General features: G+C 55.2%; 1 protein-coding gene and 1 long non-coding RNA gene across 7 annotated transcripts; one reads left to right on the top strand and one right to left on the bottom strand.

Moving 5' to 3' along the window:
* Positions 1-631: 631 nt before the first annotated feature.
* BRAT1 (BRCA1 associated ATM activator 1) lies at positions 632-14822 on the top strand. Of its 6 annotated transcripts, none has more exons than XM_049111190.1 (14): positions 632-779; positions 1403-1546; positions 5690-5844; positions 8213-8360; positions 8842-9214; positions 9501-9620; positions 10603-10694; positions 11407-11525; positions 11600-11786; positions 11993-12066; positions 12941-13043; positions 13150-13248; positions 13407-13582; positions 13909-14822. In XM_049111190.1, exons 2-14 carry the CDS (start codon positions 1420-1422, stop codon positions 14605-14607), a joined length of 2472 nt encoding a protein of 823 aa, XP_048967147.1. In that variant the 5' UTR covers positions 632-779; positions 1403-1419; the 3' UTR covers positions 14608-14822. The 6 variants fall into 6 exon arrangements, with proteins under 6 accessions (XP_048967147.1, XP_025271903.1, XP_025271902.1 ...); XM_025416118.3 differs by having other exon boundaries at positions 633-779; positions 13906-14822; XM_025416117.3 differs by lacking the exon at positions 632-779 and adding an exon at positions 836-1094 and having other exon boundaries at positions 13906-14822.
* Positions 14823-15447: 625 nt separating this feature from the next.
* On the bottom strand, positions 15448-19066 carry LOC112640208 (uncharacterized). The gene is made up of 3 exons (XR_003123901.3): positions 18689-19066; positions 17469-17568; positions 15448-15552 (listed from the first exon to the last, which is right to left on the bottom strand). It is a non-coding gene; the product is annotated as an uncharacterized LOC112640208 (long non-coding RNA).
* Positions 19067-19930: the final 864 nt, after the last annotated feature.

Raw genomic sequence — 19930 nt, 5'->3', positions numbered from 1 at the left:
CCCCCTGGCACACAAGTGATGGGCCCCGAGGACCCAGGCTTAGAGACCCTCTGGCACACAAGTGATGGGCCCCGAGGACCCAGGCTTAGAGACCCTCTGGCACACAAGTGATGGGCCCTGAGGACCCAGGCTTAGAGACCCCCTGGCACACCACTGATGGGCCCTGAGGACCCAGGCTTAGAGACCCCCTGGCACACCCCTGATGGGCCCTGAGGACCCAGGCTTAGAGACCCCCTGGCACACAAGTGATGGGCCCCGAGGACCCAGGCTTAGAGACCCCCTGGCACACAAGTGATGGGCCCCGAGGACCCAGGCTTAGAGACCCCCTGGCACACCCCTGATGGGCCCTGAGGACCCAGTTTTGAGCCTAAAGACCTAGGGACTTAGCCCCAAAAATTAGGAAACCCGAAAGTGCATCCCACCCACAGGCCGGCCCAGACCCTCGGTCCGCGGCGTGGGAGGCCACGCCCCTTCCGGCTTTGCACCCGCCCCTTCCACCGGAAGGCCCGCCTTCTGGGCGCAGGCCCCGCCGGATGTCGGGCAGTACCACTCGGCGCCACCGTGAGGGTGACGGGTCGGACCCACCGGTTGGCCCCCGTCTGCCTCAGCTCCTCCCAGCTAGAGCTGGTTCCTCACGTGTAGGCCTCCGGGGCTCCCAGAGTGGCCTCCGGGGCCTTTCGGGGTTCCCGGCGGCCGCCGTCCGTCTGCGCGCCCCCGCCAGGCCCGGCCGGTGGTGCGGTCCGGGGCGGGGCCTGCGGCGCCCGAGGCCCGCGGAGCAGGTGAGCGGCGAGCGCGGGGAGGGGTCGCGGCCGCGGAGGGGGCTCGGTGCAGGCCGGCGGGGGGGCCGGGCTCCGCGGGCAGCCGGGGGCCGGCCCGACGGACATCTCCGCCTCGTGCCTTCTGTGGGCCTCGGCCGGCCGGGGCGGCGGCTCCCGCAAGGAGGGCTCCCTCCTAGGGACCCAGCTTCCCCGCAGTCGGACAGCCCGACGGACGCTCCCCCTGCGACGGAGTCCTTGCGCACCCCAGCCTCCCGACCGCGCGGCCTGAGCGCCTGGCCACCGGGCTCCCGGTCCCCGCCGCGGCAGGACTGGCAGGTGCACGCCCCGGCCCGGGGGGGACCGACGGTGGACCGAGCGCCTTCGGTGCAGACGCGCTGACCCTGGCGGAGAAGCTCTGCCCCGGAGCGCGGCTGGCGCCGGCCCACGCTCCCCTCCCACCAGGGTCCAAGGCTGGCAGGCCCGGAGCTCCTCAGGCCCCGAGCTCAGGGCCCCGCTTGCTCCTCACCACCTGCCAGGACCACCCAGGCCGAGGTCTAGCGTCCAGCCCCGGGGGGACCCAGGCTGGGGGAGTGGCTGCCTGGGGCCAGGGCGGGTGGGACCTGGCCCGGACGTTTTCTTTGCAGGGATCCCCAGCATCACCATGGACCCAGAGTGCTCCCAGCTCCTCCCGGCCCTCTGTGCAGTTCTGGCAGACCCCAGGCAGCCCGTGGCAGATGACACCTGTTTGGAGAAGCTGCTGGATTGGTTTAAAACGATAACCAAAGCTGGTAAGGGGAGGATGCTGCTGTCGACTGCTGTCCGGAAGGCCAGAGGGTGCGTGGGACTCTCCTGTACAGGGGAAGGAGGGACCCTCTGGTTCCCTTCCTTCCATCCTAGGGAGGCCGCCTGGCGAGTTGGGGACAGCATCAGTTGAAGTCTGAGGGAATGAGCAGGAGAGCTTGACCTTGGTACTCTCAGCTGCTTCCTGCCCTGTCCAGGCCTCCTCCTTCAGTTCACTCTAGATGGCTGTGAGGGCAACGAGGAGCTTACTTTGTTGTTACTGTTGCATTTGTTTGTCTGCTTTAGGAAATCATTTTTTGTTATGAAACTAATGTGTATCCTTTAGATAAACCTTGAACAACACAAAAGAGTAAGGAAAATTAAACTACCATCTTTTAAATTTCCTTCCAGCCCGTTTTCTTAATGTGTCATAAAGCTGCATTTGTCTTTTTTTCTTTTCTTTTCTTTCTTTCTTTCTTTCTTTCTTTCTTTCTTTCTTTCTTTCTTTCTTTCTTTCTTTCTTTTCTTTCTTTCTTTCTTTCTTTCTTTCTTTCTTTCTTTCTTTCTTTCTTTTTTAAGATTTTATTTATTTATTCATGAGAGACACAGAGAGAGAGAGAGGCAGAGACACAGGCAGAGGGAGAAGCAGGCTCCATGCAGGGAGCCCGACATGGGACTCGATCCCGGGTCTCCAGGATCAGGCCCTGGGCTGAAGGCAGCACTAAATCACTGAGCCACCCAGGCTGCCCTGCCTTTTTTTTTTTTTTTTTTTAAGAAGATTTTGTTTATTTATTGAGAGAGGGAGCAGAGGGAGAGAGAGAATCTCAAGCAGACTCTGTACAGAGCATGGAGCCCCACAAGTGTCTGGATTCTACAACCCTGACATTGGGACCTGAGCTGAAATCAAGTGTCACTTAATCAGCTGAGCCACCCAGGTGCCCCAAAGCTGCATTTTCTTATAAAAGCAAAGTCACGCCATAAATACGATATGGTGTCTTGCTTTTTTTCTCTCTCTTTTTTAAAGATTTTATTCCTTTTTTTTTTTGAGAGACCATGAGCGCATGCGCAAGTGGGGTGGGGGCAGAGGGAGAAACCAGCTCCCCTCGCTGAGCCGGGAGCCTGATGGGGGGACTCATGACCTGAGCCAAAGGCAGACACTTTACCAGCTGAGCCACCTAGCGCCCCTTGCTTTTTCTCTGTTAGCACTACAGTGAGTGTTTTCTCTGTAGAACATGTTGATTTTATTGACTATCTGGTGTCCACTATATGAATGGACCATAACTTACACAATCACACCACTGTTACTAGGTGTTTGTGTTTCTGATGTTCCCTAGTGTAAATAATGCCCTACTGGCGTTTGATCTCTTGACTACCAGTGATCTTAGGATAGCACCCGTCATTAATTCCTGCTATTTGTTTATTTGGTCTACATGCTTTTTTACCCTCCTTTGAATTGAACATCTAGGTCTTTTCTAATACATGCATGTAAGGCTGCACACTTCCCTGGAAGCTGCACCCCACAGGTTTTACTGCTCTGTACTTTTGCTTAGTTTGTTTCCAAGTATTTCATACTCTTCATTGTGATTTTTTTCTTTACACACAAACGATTTAAAAGGGTTTCTTTTATATTTACAACGTGGGGTTTTCTTCAGTCTTATTATTGATTTCTAACTTATTAGACTTTAAAATACCTGCATTTTTATTTCTTTGTATCCGTCGAGGCTCTTACCATGGTAGAGTACCCTATTTTCTCAGACATTCTATAGATTTCGCTACCTGCTGCATTTCTGGTATTTGTAGAGTCTTCAGTGGTGGCCTAGTTTGTAGTCAGATTTTAAAAATTACTTTTATTTTTTTATTATTATTTTTTTTAAGATTTTATTTATTTACTCATGAGAGACACAGAGACACAGGCAGATGGAGAAGCAGGCTCCATGCAGGGAGCCCGACATGGAACTCGATCCCAGGTCTCCAGGATCACACCCCAGGCTGCAGGCAGCACCAAACTGCTGCGCCACCAGGGCTGCCCTAAAAATTACTTTTAGACGGGTTTCTTTGAGATATAATTTACATACCATGGAATTGACTCAAAGTATACAGTTGATTGGTTTTCAGTAAATTCACACACAGGGGGCTTGGTACAGCCATTGCCACAGTGTAATTTTGCAGCACTGTCCGTCCCTTAAAGGAAGCGGGCCTGTGCCCCATGGCCTTCAGCATTCTGCACAATGAGAACGGTCTTCATGCGCGCTCCTTAGTTCAGATCTCCCTGGTTCAAGCTCGCTGTGTTCTTGCTAATTGGTTTGCTTGATTGTTTCTGAGATGGGAAGACCCTACCCTGAGATTGTGGATTCAACAGTTTTTCTCTGAAACTCTGCTTGGTTTTTTCCTTTACAGATCTTGAAGCTAGCTTAGGTACCTGCAGGCTTAGACTGTTCTACCTTTGAATGATGACTTTCTTCTTGAAGCACTGATGGTGCTTTTTGCTTTCAAGTCACATTGTCAGATGTTCTTCTTGATGCAACTGCCCTTCTAAGGCAGGAACCTGCATGCTGCACCCTCGCTGCTGTGCTCCCAGCCATTCTGTGCTGTCCTGCTTCCTCTGGTCTATAACACTATGCGGCTGGCTTAGTCTCAATTTAATATGAGCAGCGCCCTAACAGATGATCTTCTTCATTTGTTGAGCCTACTGTTTATTCTATTTGAACCTATGTTCTTTGGGATTTTTTTTTTTAAGATTTTATTTATTTATTCATGAGAGACACAGAGAGACAGAGGCAGAGACACAGGCAGAGGGAGAAGCAGGCTCCATGCAGGGAGCCTGATGTGGAACTCAATCCCAGGTCTTCAGGATCACACCCTGGGTCAAAGGCAGCGCTAAACTGCTAAGCCACCCAGGCTGCCCTCTTTTGGATTTTTTAGAACTTCCCATGCCTTGTCTTTGTTTCTTTCCCCTCCTTTCTGCCTTGCATTGGATGGATAAAGCTTTGTTTTTAAAGTTTTTCATTTTCTGGTTTTGAAATTATGCATTCCACTTAGGTTCTTTAGTGGTGACTCTCACACACAAACTGGATTTAAAAAGTCAAAAGTTAAAAAAAAGTCAGAAGTTAACTAGAATCTCTATCCTCCATTCCACTGACACAGGGATCTCAGGGCCCTTTAACTCCAGCACAGTCTAACTGTTATTGTCTGGCATTTTGATTCTATCTTAAGACCCATCAAAAAGTTACTTAGTATTTAAAATTGGTGCCTTTTTAAATTCGCCCATGTGTTTATTGGCTTCTTGGATTCATGATTCTCTCTTCCTTATGCTGTTCTCTGTCATTCTCCCTGAACCACATTTGTTGGTGGTTGTGTCAGCAAGGGCCTCTTAACAGGAAACTGTCTCAGCCTGTGCCACACACTCCCCTTCACCAACCTGAGTGCCTTTGAATAGGAGCATCGTGGAGTATAGACAACTCTGGTGCCGCATCTGGGTGAGGATGGCTGTTCCATTGTACTTCCTTGCGGGCAGCACTCTGAGTGTAAAAGAAAAGCACCCACTTGGGAGGTAAAAGTGGTCTTCTGCTTTAATTTGCATTTCCTTTTTTTGTAATCAGCAGCAACAGGAATGCCTGTTTTGGTTTGCTAGACACTTGTCCTGGTCCCTTACCTGATGTGGAGGTGATGGCTTTCTACTTCCTGCCCTCCCATCAAGTTCAAGTCATGACTCCCTTGTTGCAGTTGGTGCAAATGTTTTCTCTTGGTGGGATTGCTAAACCTAATATCGGGGGAGAAGAAGGTCTGGGAGTTGCCAGAAGAATGGTCCTTTACGGGGCGCCTGGCTGGCTCAGTCAGTTAAGTGTCCAACTCTTGATTTTGGTTCAGGTCATGATCTCAGGGTCGTGGGATGGAGCAGTCAGACTCCGTGCCAAAGGGGAGTCTGCTTGACATTCTCTGTCTCCCTCTCCCTCTATTCCTCCCCCTACTTGTGCACATGTGTGCTTGCACTGTCTTTCTCTAAATAAATAAATTAATTAATAAATTAATAAATCAAAAGAAAGAAAGAAAAAGAAAAGAAAAGAAAAGAAAAGAAAAGAAAGAAAAGTCCTTTAGAGAAAGCTGCATCACTGTGCCCCAATGACACTCTCCCTGGCTGGGCCTGCCCCCAGGGTCCAGTCTCCTGTTATTACAGGAGAACCCCTGTCTGGTGGAGCTGCTGTGTCACGTGCTGAAACCCCAGGACCTGAGTTCCAGAGTCCTCTCCTTCTCTCTCCGCCTCGCAGGGGTATTTGCAGCCCAGGAAGATTGCTTCCAGTATCTTCAGGTGAGCCGGGGTCTTCCCAGCTGAGGGACCCACAGGGAAGTGCACAGCTTGCTTTTGCTGCAGGTACACCAAGCAGTGGTGGCCGTAATGATCCCTAGGCCTCTGAAATGTGCTGACCCGTGTTTTGTCTTATATCATGAGGTTTTTATTCCTGAATGTGAACCTTCTTTGAAAAACCGGCCAAGAATGATGTTGGGGTGAAAGGGTCAGATTTTTGGAATCAGACAGAGCTGGGGTTGGCTCAGTTCTGACACTTGGCCTGCTGTATGGACTTGCCCAAGTTCACGAGCCCTCTGAGCCTTAGTTTCTTCCTGTGACAGACAGGAGAGTTGTACACGTCATGTGGAACTGTCACGAGGGCTAACCAAGACTGTCGGTCTCCCACTTGGTCCTGTTGGATGAATGAATGAATGACTCATAAGAATTTCTACTTAGTGATAGACATGGAGTTTGGGGAGCTCCCCAGAGCACTGCACCTCACAGCTTTGCATGCTCCTATGTGGGCACAGCTGGGTTGGTTAGGCAATGCCTGAAGGAGCCTGTCTAGCCCTTCATTGGCTTCTCTTGGCACCTCTCAGCCTCACCAGCTCTTGGGGAAAGCACATTAACTTTCTCTGACCTGGTGTGCACAGGGCCCCAGGAAGGCCATGCTATGATACAGTCACCTGAAGAGAGGACAGTAGTGGGGAGGGATGTGTTCTTTCAGTAGCTTTGGGATGCTGTTCATGGATGCTCCTCAGTCTGGCAAAGCAGATCCTCCAGAGGCATGGCTCAGCGCACCTTGCTGTGGACTGACTTTCCAGGATGTTCTCTGCACCTTACTGTGCCAAAGTGTTTTGGGGCATAACTTTGTGCTTGCTGTCCTCATGGTACATAGGATAACGCACACGTACCCGAGGTACCTTGCGGCTTATGGAGCTCTTCAGGGTTTGCAGAATCACTTTTGTTTTATCCTGGCAGCCCTGGCCAGTCAGCAGACCAATGGCCTTTATTTCCCAGATGAGGAAACAGGGGAGGCTTACTCTAGGAGCCTCATGGAAGTGGCATTGTTCACACTAGACCATAAAGAGTCTGCTGCTGGCTACACGAGGGACGAGGGCCGCAGTGCCAGGCTGGCCTCCTGTTCCCTCCTCAGCTGCCCCTGCACACACTCCCGGGTGGTCTTACAGCCCCACGGGCTCCTCACCAGCCAGCTGCTCTGCAGTGGACAGTTCCAGGCAGGGGGTGAGCTCTGTACCCACCTACTGGTGAAGGGCTGTACCTTCTTTTGGTGACAGAAACCTCTACTCACCTACTGGTGAGGAACTGTAACTTCGGGGGGGGCCCCTCTTTGATGACAACAGACCCCACAGGGGGCCTTCCCTGTGAGCTGCTAGCAGTGGCACCCCCCTCAGGGGCCGTGACTGCTATAGAGTTAGACTTAATCCCTGAGTGTTTGGAGCCTGTCTCCAAGGTCTCTCGGTCCCTGATCCAGGCTCGGTCCCTGATCCTGGAGTCAGATGATTGGAAGGCCCCTGTGCCTTGATGGTTGGGCCAGAGCCGATCAGGATGCTCCGTGGCCTGGCTTGGTCATGGCCTGGGCTCTGACTGCCGTGCCTGTTGTGCAGATAGGCTCAGAGGGAATAGCTGCACCAGCGAGCACTGACTGCCCTGGTAAGAGGCAGCATACTGTGTTGAAACCAGTAGTGGTGGAGAATCTTGTACCCATGGCAGAAAATGTAGCACAATGCATGATTGTACTGTGGGCATCCCTAAGCTGGTGGAACTTGAGTGGGGAGTTAGCCACTGCCAGATGGGCGGGGGGCGGGGGGTTAGCTTTGTGTGGGGGCAGTGGGCTCGCAGCTGGTTTGTAAAGGGTTTGAACAGGTACAGGGAGTGAGGCGGGCTGGGCACAACAGGTGTGCTGGGGCATCTGGAGTGGGGGATACCCAGAGGAGGGTGAGTGCCTTGGTGGACCCCACATGCCCAGCTCAGGAGTTCAGTAGGCTTTGGAGTCTATCAGGGGTCTGTGAGCCCGACGTCCTGGTCAGAGGTGGACTTTTGGAGGTGAAACTCATGGTACTGTTTTGGGGAGAGGATTTCTAAAGTAAACCAACAACAGGATTGATGAACCTTTGTTTAAAACCCAGTTCTCCCAAAGCTGTACCCTGGAAGGCAGACTTGGCCGTGCCTGGGCTGCCATGGCTGGCACTGGTGGCCACCTGCCACTTCCCGGAAGCACAGCTGCCTGTGGGCTCTCTGTGTTGGCAGCAAGTGAGAAAGTGCCTAGAAAAGTGCCTTGACCAGCCCTGAACAACAGAAAAATTGTCTATGATCTGCCCGCCTATGGGAACGGGCCCACGTCACCACTTCCTTCTGTACTTCCCAGCAGGGGGAGTTGCTGCCCAGGCTCTTTGGGGAGCCAGGGCCCCTGGGAGGAGCTGCCTGGACTGCCCCCTCAGTGCGCAGTGGCTGGATCCAGGGCCTGCGCTCCCTGGCACAGCATCCTAGTGCCCTGCATTTCCTGGCTGACTGTGGTGAGTGCCCTTGCCTGCCCCGCCTTTAGCCCGTGGCCTTGCCATACCTATGCGACCTCATTGCACCTTGCTGGGCTCATCTGGGAAAGCAGCTATAATGTCATGGGGCTGTTGTGAGGGGCACCCGGGGTGACTGGGGGGCCTGAGGCTCCTCGAGGTCCCTGCAGTGTCCTTTGGTTTACAGGTCAGACCAAGCAGTTAGGGTTGACTTTGAAACTAATTAGAATCAAAAGCTTCCTTCCAAGGGTCTAAAGCTGCCCCCCTTGGTGCCCTCCGTGCTGGTTCCCCTGCCTCTAAGCAGAGGGGAGGCTGGGGCCTTAGCGGTGCCTCTTGTGGCTTGCTGCATTCGGGCCCTTTCCCTGAGGCTCCCAAGTCTGGCAGTTAAAGCCGCCTGGTGGTTTTAGCATCTCTGCCCTCTACCTCGGATTCTGTTCCAGCTGAAGCCCGTTTTCTTCTCTCCTTGCCCCTATCCCTTCCCCAGGTGCCGTTGACACCATCTTCTCCCTGCAGGGAGATTCCAGCCTGTTTGTGGCCTCGGCAGCTGGGCAGCTCCTGGTGCACATCCTGGGCTTGTCCATGCAAGGCCTAGCCGAGGGACACCCCAGCCTGCAGGCTGGTGATTGGCCAGTGTGTGCCCAGAAGATCGTGGGTCACATAGAAGAGTCCCTGCACTCCACAGCCGTCCCGCAGATCACACAGGCTCTAAACGTCCTGACTACCACGTTCGGGCACTGCCATGACCCTTGGACACAAGTTCTGTGGGTACGGCTGAGTCCCCTAGTAGGCAGTCTACTTGAGAAAGACCCTGTCCCAGCTGCACACTCGCTCGTGGACCTCCTCCTCAGTGTGGCCCGGTCAGTTCCTCTGGGGTGCATCCGGGGGTGGGCAGGAGTTGGGGGCACTATTTCCCTTGGGGAGTCTTAGGGTAGCTGTTACACCTGAGGCACATCTCATGGGCCCAACCAGGGCACCGCCTGGAGCAGGGGAATGGCAGAGGGGATCTGAAAGCCCACCCACCTAGGAAGGACTCTGTCTCAGCTGGGCATGCCCCAAGCCAGGGCTGTGGCAGTCCCACTGGGTGCTTCGTGGGCTTTGGTGGGCAGGACAGAGAACTAACTATCTTTCTGGGCTTCTCTGCAGTTCTCCTGGGCTGAGCTCTTCTAGCTGCGGCCTGTGGGAGACTCTGGCTCAGACTCTGAACCATCTGAGCCCTACCCAAGCAGGGCCGCTGGCGTTAGGGATCCTGAAACTGCAGGACTGGTAAGGATTGGGGTTTGTTTTATGCGAGGACAGGCAGAGGGGTCTGAAGCATAGCCCTCGTGGTCAGGGACCTTTTGGGGAACTCCTGACACCAGAGAAGGGTCGGAGGCGGCCATTGGGGATATGGCTGGGCCATAACTTGGTTATTACCAAGGTCTTGCTGGAGGCTATGGCTTCTACGTGCTATAGTGGCAGAATGTTTTCAATGAAAAACTATATAGGCTCCCCAGAGGTAAAACAGAGGCTTGGAGCTGTTCCATTCTGAGCAGGGTTAGGTTCTTACCCAGGATCTGCTCCCCACTTTAGCGGCCTCAGCATGGCATGCATGTCAATGGGGTAGGGACTAGGGGCCCTGGGAAGGTAGAGGGGGACCCAGTGGGCAGGAGTGGCTGGACAGCTTCCTGCAGGGAGAGGAAAGGGTGCGTGAGCCTAGAGAGATGGGAGGAATGAGTAAGTCTTTCCAGGGTTCTGGGCAGATGAGAGGTGGTCATGTTGGCCCAGGTTAGGGGTGAAGGTCACCACAGGACCCACTCCCCAGAGGTACTAGGGTATGGTGCAAGCCTGGTTCTGGGCTTCAGGCTCTCCAGATGTTCAGGGTGAGGTAGTGGTCCACAGGGGGAGGACCGGGCAGCTGGCCTACAGGGAGAATGATGTGCTGGCTTAGCCTCTCACCCCACCGTGAGCCCAAGAACACTCCCTGGAGGTGGGCCTCCTGTCCCTGGCTCTGAGTAGACACTGTCCATTGGAGCAGGCCTGTCCTTCAAGGGGCTCTTCCTGGGGCCTGGGGCAGTACTTTCCAACAGCTCCCATGGAGTCCCACATTGCTGGTCTGTGTACTGGTGGCCTGAGTGCTGGTCACAGTGCTTGCAAGGAAGCTGTTTCTCAAGGGGGTGTCCAGATCCCCAGCACTGGCCTCTTTGCTCCAGATTTGGTGGAGAGGTCAGGGTCAGGAAGCGGCACTCACCGTGTCCTCTGTACTTAGTCCACAGGTGCTAAGGGCCCAGGCCTTTGTCATTCTTCTCCAGCCTCTGGCCTGCGTCCTTAAAGCCACGGGTCAGGACCCCGGACCCTCAGGTATGCTGCTTCCTGAGAGTAGACAGGTATAGGATGGGAGGCCCCTGGGGTCCCAGACATGTCCTTTTATATTGGGGCAGTGACCAGCATGGTACCTAGCTCGTTGCCTCTGCCGAGTGCAGGTGGATGGGTGTAGGTTGTTGTCACCAGCATTACTGCTGCTTGTCTCGTGTCCCTGCTGGGATTCACGAGGCAGCATCACCCCCCCCCGCCGCCCCCGTGTGCTGTCCGGGGTGGCCCCAGAGCAGCTGGGTGTTCATGTGGACCTGAACCACATGGTGGTTTCTGTGACCAGGGTGGTGGTAGGGGGGTGGCTTCCCCTGCTGTGACTCACATTGCTTCAGCTATGAAGTGTGTCGGTGTGTCGAGGATTAGCAAAGGGGACCCAGGTGTGCCTTGTACCCCCATGTTGAGCACAGGGACGAGTATCCCAAGTAATGGGACTGGCCCAGGAACAGGCTGTGGCCAGAGCTAGGCTCGATGGCTCAGGAGCCCTACATATAGGTTCAGCTGTATGTAGGGTTCAGCCCTTCATACAGGTTCCAGCTCTGGCCAGCCTGTGTCACCCTGGGCATGTCACCTGCTGGGAACCCCCGGTCCTGGTCTCCAGTGTGTGGTGGCAGCCGCGGGGTCGGTGGCCCTTAGCGAGGCCTGCAGTGGCCAAGTGGGAGGCACCCCGCTGATTGGGAGCTGCCTCTGGCTTGGCCTGCAGGTGTGCTGGACAGTGCCACAGGTGACTCTCTGACAGTGGACGTGCTCCTCTCCTCCAAGGCGGCCTGTGTGGGTCTCCTGTGCCGGACTCTGGCCCACCTGGAGCTGCTGCAGCCGCTAGTAAGTGCAGTCCTGGCCCATGTCCACAGTGGCAGCCGGAATCGGGGCCTGCACTGACATGCCCTCTCTCCCAGCCCCAGCGCCCCTGCCCCTGGCCTCAGGAGCCCCTGCTTGGGGCCGCGGTGACCCTGCTGCAGTTATGCAGGGGCTCAGCAAGCCCTGCCTCTGACGTGGGGCGCCACCTCTGCGCGCTCCTGCTGGGCTGCGTGCGGGTGCAGCGAGCGGCCCTGGATTTCCTGGGGACGCTGTCTCAGGGGACAGGTAAGCCACAGTGCCCCCGCAGGCGCCCTGCTCACCTGCTGCTCAGCTGCACCGGGGATCAATGTCCTCTGCATGTTCTCTCTGGGGTAGGGGTGGGGTTCGGCTGTCTGACTTATTCTGCCCCTGCTTTCCTTGGATTGACGCGCTTTTGTGCTGGGGAGGCCCCTGGAAGGGAAGGGTGGGTTCTTTCTCCATGTTTGTCTCAGGCCCCCAAGAGCTGGTGACGGAGGTGTTTGCTGTCCTTCTGGAATATCTCAGGAGCCCAGACTCCAGCCCCACGGTACAGGCATGGGGTACACGGGGCGGGGGGAATGGGGAGATGTCTGGGGAGGACCCCTGCAGGCCTCTCGGAACCAGGTCTCTGTGGGCCACAGTTGCTCCTTTTGTTTTTTGTTTTTTTTTTTTTAAGATTCATTTAGAGAAAGTGTGGGGGAGAGGAGTGGGGAGAGAGTTTCAGGCAGACTGTGCACTGAGCGCAGAGCCCGACTGGGGCTCGGTTCTCACAACCCTGAGATCATGACCTGAGCTGAAACCAAGAGTTGGACGCTTAGCCGACTGAGCCACCCAGGCGCCCCCAGAGTCACTACTTAAAGTGAGTTTGGAGGGGCAGGCAGCGGCACGGGGTTTGACCCAGGGCCTAGCAGTGGTGAGGATTGGGCGCCAGGGGAGCTGAGCCATGGGAACAGGGCATGCTCTGGTGCAGTGGGGAACTGGAGCCAGAGGGCCCCTGCGCTTGGGATCCAAACTCTTCATCAGCGTTTTCTGCAAACGTGGCCTCCCCGTGGCCCCGTGGTGGCTGTGCTCTGGTGGGTGCAGCGTGTTTGCCCCCTGCCATTGAGCAGACGGTTAGAGGATGGGACAGAAGGCATGGTGGATTCCTGGGCCTTGGAAAGGGGGTCTGGAGAATCTCTTCGGCAGTCAGCGACCTTATGGGAGCTGCCTCCTTCTATCGGGATCCGTGATGTCAGTTCTGCCCCTGCCTGGTGCTTCTGCCTTGTGGAAATGAAAGCCAGTGCTTCCTTCTCACCATACCCCGGGGTCCCCTCTTGTGTCCTAGGGCAGGCACAGGAGTGCAGCGTGGGCAGATGGGGGCAGGCAGGCCAGCTCGGCCCCTCACCACTCCTGGCCCTGCAGCCTTGCTTTGCCTGCTCCAGGTTCTGAAGAAAGCCTTCCAGGCCACATTCAGGTGGCTCCTGAGCTCACCCAAGACCCCCGGCTGCTGTGATCTAGAACCCCATGCCCTGCTGGTCCTGAGAGGTAATCTTGACCCTTCCCAGGTAAACCAAGGGAGTCGCTGGGTAGAGGCAGTTGGGGGCAGGATGGGCATGGCCTGGGCCACTCTGAGCTGCCCCTCCTGCCCCAGAGCTGCTTCCTGTGCTGCAGAAGCGTCTGTGCAGCCCCTGCTGGGAGGTGAGGGACTCCGGCCTCGAGTTCCTGACTCAGATGACCAGACACTGGGGAGGTGAGTACAGGGCATAAGGGGGACCCGACCTTGCCACACTGGTTGTCTCTTGTCAGCTTTGGGAAGCAGACCACCTAGGCTGCCCTTGGGGAAGCAAGGGAGGAGGCTTTGGACTTAGGCCTTGGTCACAGCCAGTGTGGCCGCTTGGACCCTCCCAGGGCAGGCTGGCTTCAGACATGCACTCCTCGCTTCGGAGGTGCCCAAGCTTACCGAGCAGCTCCTACGAGACCCTGAGAGTTACGTCCGTGCCAGTGCAGTGACCGTCATGGGGCAGCTCTCCAGCCAGGGGCTGCATGTCACCCCTGTGAGCCCTGAGCATCCAGGGGGCCAGCAGGTAGGAGGCTATGGGTCCCCAGGCCAGGTAGCCCACACCTGGTAGCTGTCTTGATGCACAGGGTCCAGTGGGTTGGCCACTCGGTCTCAGGCAGTCTGGGGCTATGGTTCTATTGGACATATTACCTGAATCTGGCTCTACTTCCAAGCACTCCTTTTTGATACATGAGCAAATGGAGGGATGAGGGGAGAAGCAGGTTTAGCCCCAGACCTGCGTGACAGAAGATTCTTGGGGGGGCGGATCTTCCCTGCTGTAACCCGCGCCTGTCAGCGGCGGCTCTGTCTCCCCTCTCCCCTCCCACCGCCTCTTGCTCTGTCTTCCAGAAGAGTCTGCTCGTGGAGCTTCTGCATATCCTCTCCACAGATTCAGAGGGATTCCCGCGGAGAGCCGTCATGCAGGTCTTCACCCAGTGGCTGAGGGACCACCATGCCGACGTGGCGGGGGACACGGAACAGTTTATGGCCAGGGTGCTCCAGGTCGCCAGCCAGGATCTGGACTGGGAGGTCCGGGCCCAGGGCCTGGAGCTGGCGCTGGTATTCCTGGAGCAGACGCTGGGCCAGTTCCACTCCCACTGTCCCTATGCTGTGACCCCACCCGTGGCGGCCCCAGCTGGCTCGCTGGCCCAGGCCCTGCAGCCACTATGCCGAGTGCGGCTCTTTGAGTTTGCCTTCCGTGCCTTGTTTGACTGTGACCGACCTGTGGCTCAGAAGTCCTGTGATCTCCTCCTCTTCCTGAGGGCCAAGACTGCTTCTTCCTCTGGTAGCCTGGAGGAGTCCAGGAGCGGCCCAGATGTGGCCTCTGTGGAGGCTGCCTTGCAGAGGTGGCAGGCAGGTGATCAGGGCCAGCCCCTGGGGGACCTGGAGCCCGAGGTCGTGCTGGCTGTGCTGAGGTCTGTGGACCTGGAAGGCCTTCGGGGTGCATTAGCCGAGGGCAGTGACCACATGGAGAAGAGCCCTCAGTCACTCCTGCAGGACATGCTGGCCACGGTGGGCGTCCTGGGAGAGAACGAGGCCGACTGCTACTGAGCCAGCCCAGTGGCAGTGTCCCCAGCGTCCCTCTCCCCTGTGCCACGTCCCTTCCTTGGGACTGTTGTCCTGAGATCTCTGGCTGACCTGGCTGCACGAGGGACTATTCAGGGAGACCGGGACCAGGTGAGCCCAGCAAGGTTGAAGAGTCCATCTTGATGTATTATTAAAGAAGTGGCTTATTTTTTACTCAAAATAAATGGCATTTGATGGTGTCCCTGAGTTAGCCTGTGTTCTAAGACTGCCCAGGGGTAGGTCCCAGGCCCAGTGGGGCTTTGGAAAAGCAGCATCTGGGGGAGGATTTCTCTGCCGGACAGCCATGTGCTTCATGGCTGTGGGTCAGGGGGGTCTCCACCCCACTGTGCCCCAGGAATGCCCAGGCATCAGAGAGATAATAGCTCGGGCTGGAGAGTGTCCAGCCCTGGATTCTAATCCCTGGTGATAATGACCCCAGGTTGGACCAAGGCCAGGTCTCCAGCCTCTGAACCTGCAGGATCACCATATGCTTGTAGTGATTCAGAACCTGCCGTCTCAACTCACCAGGAAGGGAGAGGTGCTGGTGGTAACGTGGGGGCGGGGGGGAGGGAGGATGGTCAGAACCTGGGCCGGTGCCCAGGGGGCCACACAGCTGCACTGGGACCAGCTCTGCTGTCTCCCAACAGTGGGATACTGGGCACATCACTCCCTCTTGGAGCCTGTTTTCTCATCTGTGAGATGGACATTCTCCCCTTTGGCTCCCACAGGCAAATGTCCTGGAGTTCTCTGCAGCTGGCACCGTCAACGAAGAAATCTCCAGAGAAAGAAACATTTTTAACTAAATTAAAGTAAAAGTACAACTTACCGAAGTTTGTGGGGTGAAGCCGTGCTCAGAGAGAAGTTTAGGCATTGAATGCAGGGATTAGGAGATGGTGAACATCACAGATCAGTAGGCTCTGCCTTCGATAACTAGAAAAAGAGCAGATTACATCTTCAGCAGGAAGAATAGGGCAGCCCGGGTGGTTCAGCAGTTTAGCGCTTTGAGCCCAGGGCGTGATCCTGGAGACCCAGGATCGAGTCCCACGTCAGGCGCCCTGCATGGAGCCTGCTTCTCCCTCTGCCTGTGTCTCTGCCTCTCTCTCTCTCTCTCTCTCTCTCTCTCTCTCCTCTGTCTCTGATGAATAAATAAAATCTTAAAATAAATAAATATATATATATGTATATATATATATATAGCAGGAAGAATAGAAAAAATTAGAACCGAAATCAGTGAAATTGAAATAGGGGGATCCCTGGGTGGCGCAGCGGTTTGGTGCCTGCCTTTGGCCCAGGGCGCAATCCTGGGGACCCAGGATCGAATCCCACGTTGGGTTCCTGGTGCATGGAGCCTGCTTCTCCCTCTGCCTATGTCTCTGCCTCTCTCTCTCTCTGTGACTATCATAAATAAATAAATATTAAAAAAAAAAAAAGAAATAGGAATTCAGTAAAGAAAATCATCTTAGCCAAAAGCTGATTCTTTGAAGAGATCAGTAAAATCGATAAGCTGGGTATGGAAAAGAGAGGAGGTACAAATCACTAACCCCTGAAACAGAGGTGGGGACCTCAGTGCAGGTGATAATAACGGAACGCTGCGAGAAGTTTCGGGCTCACAGCTTGACCTAAATGAGATGGCCAATTCTTTGAACGACAGTCCACCAAACTCACACGGAAGAAATAGAGGATTTAAATTAGCCTGTTTCTGTTAAGGAAGTTGAGTCCGTAACTCATAACTTTCCCAAACAGCACCAGGCCCAGACGGGTGTGCTGGTGAGCTGTACCAACCACATGAGGAAGCAATGAGCGCTCTCTGCTCTCCTCCAGAGTGCTCACTCACCCTGACCCCCAAATCAGACAGAGATGTTCTAGGGAAGCACCAGAGACCAGTGTGCCGTGAATGGTGGTGGTAGGCATTGTCATAGCTCCGGTGGGTGGAATCCAAGAATGGAGAAATTCTAGACTGCCACCAAGTGGGATTCGTCCCAGTTGTGCAAGGCTGGTTCAGCCTTTGAAAATTAACGTAAGCGATCACGTCCACAGGCTCAGGAGAGAAACTGCACACTGGTACCAGTCAATGCGGAAAAGGCACCTGCTAATCCCTGCCCTGCCCTGTTCTCACCTCAGAGGTGAAGGCCCTGCCACCTCTGGAAAGCCTGTGCGCTTTTCCGACATCACACAGAACCTTCTGGAGGGAGAGGAATGTGTGGACAGCGGGGGGACCTGCGCAGAAAGGTTTGTGCGCTGTGGAAAGAGCTGGGGCTGTCCTGGGCAGATCTGCATTCCCAGCGTGGGCCCGCTTGCCTCCACCTGCCCACTAAGGGAGACTGGCCTGCCAGATGCACTCACAGTCAGGGCCCGGCTCCACCTCTGACAGGCTGTTGGGTCCTGTAGGTGCCCCCGCCCCCCGAGCTGTGTGGGCCTCACCGGGCTGTTGAGAGCTGACGGGGAGACATGGGGCGTCGTTCACAAAGTGGTTGGTACATGTTAGCTTCTCACTTTCCTCCTTTGTCTCCAACGGTGTGTCCCTGAGGTCCTGTGAATTGACCTGCCCACCTCCTTCCCCTGGTTACATAACCCACACCCCCACACACACTCCTGCCCAGACTTCTCCCTGAGCCCTGGACCTGCACACCCACTGCACACGGGTCAGCCGTACTGGGGTGGGGCAAGGACGCTGCATGTGGGACATCATAACACTTCCCTGCACCCTCTGCCTCTCTTGTGGGTTCCTGGGGCCACTTCTTAATGTGTTTCCTTCCACTGACCTTCCCTTTCTCTGGCCCATTCTCCCTGGCTGCAGAGTAATCTGTCTAAGCCCGGTCATTGTCACTTCCCTGCCTACAACCTACCATGGCTCCCCACTGCCAGCAGGCTGCACGGAAGATTCTTAGGGCCAGGTGCCCAGCAGCCTCTCCTGCATGGTGTCTTGCAAAGCCCTCCCCGATTCTCCTGGAAAATCATCCACAGGAGACTGAGTCACTGGCTGTGGCCCGATCTCTGAGCCCTCAGCCATTCCAGCTTCAGCAGGTGGTGGAAAGCAGGTGCCTAGGGAGCCTGCATTTATAGCAAGCACCTCGGGAGAGCCTGGTGGTGAAAATGCCCGTTTGGGTTAGTCTGAACATGTCATTCTGTCAACCGTCCTTCTCGGGGTACACTGATAGCAGGTATAGACTCTGAGCTGGCAGCTGTTTCTTCCAGCGCATGGGGGTCCACGGAGCACACCACTGTCCCCGACAGGGGGACAGCAGGGGGACCCCGAGAGGTCACTGCCGGCCTCACTTCTGTTCCTGAAGGTAACCTGTCTTCTCTGCGGCTGCTTGGACAATTTACTATTGTGTAGGTGAGGGTTGCATTTTTGTTTTGTTTTGTTTTTTTAATTCTTGGGATTCACTGGGATTCTTGAATCTGGATTTTTTTCCACCCTGGCGAAATCTCAGCCCCTGTCCTTTCAGACGTCCGTGATCCATATTGTTTCTCACTTCTTCTAGAACACCAGTCAGTCCCTGAGATCTCACTTTTCCCCTTAAATATCCTGTCCTTTGATTTATGTCCCGTTCTGTACTGTTTGAAAATTTGCCATCACTTCATATAACCTCTGCTGTGTGCTGACACTTTCAAGCTTGCCTTTTAATTCTTTAAACACAGCAAGCTCAAGGTGCTCTATGGCCTGTCTACACTAGTTGTAACACTAGCTGCTTATCACACCCCTGAAGATGCCATGGCTGAAACTCACTGCTCACAGAGTGGTGGGTGCACTGCAGGCTTTCTCTCCTGGGCAGCTTTCCTCCCAGGGGTGAAGGGGACCCGGGCCCTGCTGTCCTGGTGTCATTGTCTGCCTGTGGCTCCTAAGGCTCCTGTTTGGGACCTCACCAGGTGTGCAGAAATGAGAGGAGAACATGAAGGGTCAAACAGGCCAGGCTTTGTGGGTGGGGTGCAGAAGGCACAGGTTACTCTGCACATTCCCAGGTTGGGGCTTCAGTCATGTGGTCATGACGAGCGTGGCAGGGCAGACAGAGGGGAGCGACTGGGGCCAGCCAGTCGGGATCTGCCATGACATGTCACATGGTACCTTGTTTCTGCCTGTTGGCCGTTGACTGTTCTGATCACTGGCTTTCAAACACTTGGAGGGCTCGCGTGAAGGGGAGCTTTCCTAGGGAGGAGCTCAGTGGGGACCTCCCTCAACCCAAATTCACAGCTTGAGCCAGGGAGCTCCACCTTGGGTGTAGAGTGGGTGCTCTAACGTCTGAGGAACTGTGGTCATTCAACTTTGGGTCACTCTTGGCCAGTTCCCTGGGGTTCGTAGCAGGATGGGGGGCAGGTTAAATTCTGACCCATTCCCACACCAACAGCATAGCCCTTTAGGTTTTCAGTTTAGGGTGAGGGGGTGGGTTTGTAATACAACCCCACTGTGGGCAGAACTGGCCCTGACTTCTGCCCTCCGACCCCACGAGGCCACCCAACAGGTATTGGCAGGTGTTGACAGATGCTCTCTGGGCAGAAGGGTGCCAGCCAATCAGAATTGATGTTGGACACTGATGTGTCCAATCAAGGTGCAGCAGCTGACCACCAGCACTGTTGCTATGTAGATTTCTCTTCCCAGTGAGAGCAGTTTAGATTACCTGGGCCACCCATATCACTGCAAACAGGGAAAGACACGGGACTTAATGCCACCTGTAGGAGCCCTGAGGTGCCCATAAGAAAGTGAGGAAATTGCTCAGACACAAGCCCTCCAAGGGGGGCCCTCAGTCCAGGGATGGAGGACAGATGCCCCTCAGGGTGGGAGCTCTGAGCCACGGTTCCCACTGAACACAGGCTGAAAATTCACACCGTCTCTGACCCACTAACATGCAGCTGCCCAGGAAGTGAAAGGTTTCCAAACAGGTGTCCATGGAGTGGAAAACTTAGAGTATGAAAGTTTTCCCCTTCTGGTCCCCAGGTCCTGTGGCCACAGCCTCGGGCGGGCCAACCACCCTCTCGCACCTGGGAGCTGTGGGCTCCTGGGAGGCTGAGGTGGGCCTCACACATGAGTCTCCATCCCTAGGTTCCAGCACAGGGCTGGCACATAGTAGGTCTGTGTATGGCCCGCACACTCTGGCCTGGTCCTTAGCATCCTGGGTGGGGAGCTTTTAGGGCACTCAGCATGTGCTGACTACATGAGATTGGGTGGCTGGTGGCCAGGGCCCTTGGGTAAGGGTATATTGGTTGGCTACTGCTGTGTAACAAATCATTTCAAGCCAGTGACTTAAAACAACAGTGTTTGATTGTTTCTGCAGGGTCTGGGGGGCCAGCCAGGCAGTGCTGCTTCCCTGCG

The sequence above is a fragment of the Canis lupus genome, chromosome 6, assembly GCF_003254725.2.
Source record: "Canis lupus dingo isolate Sandy chromosome 6, ASM325472v2, whole genome shotgun sequence".
In the NCBI taxonomy this organism is placed as follows: Eukaryota; Metazoa; Chordata; class Mammalia; order Carnivora; family Canidae; genus Canis; species Canis lupus.
Note: the sequence above shows the minus strand (reverse complement) of the source record. Positions and strands in the feature narration are given on the sequence as shown.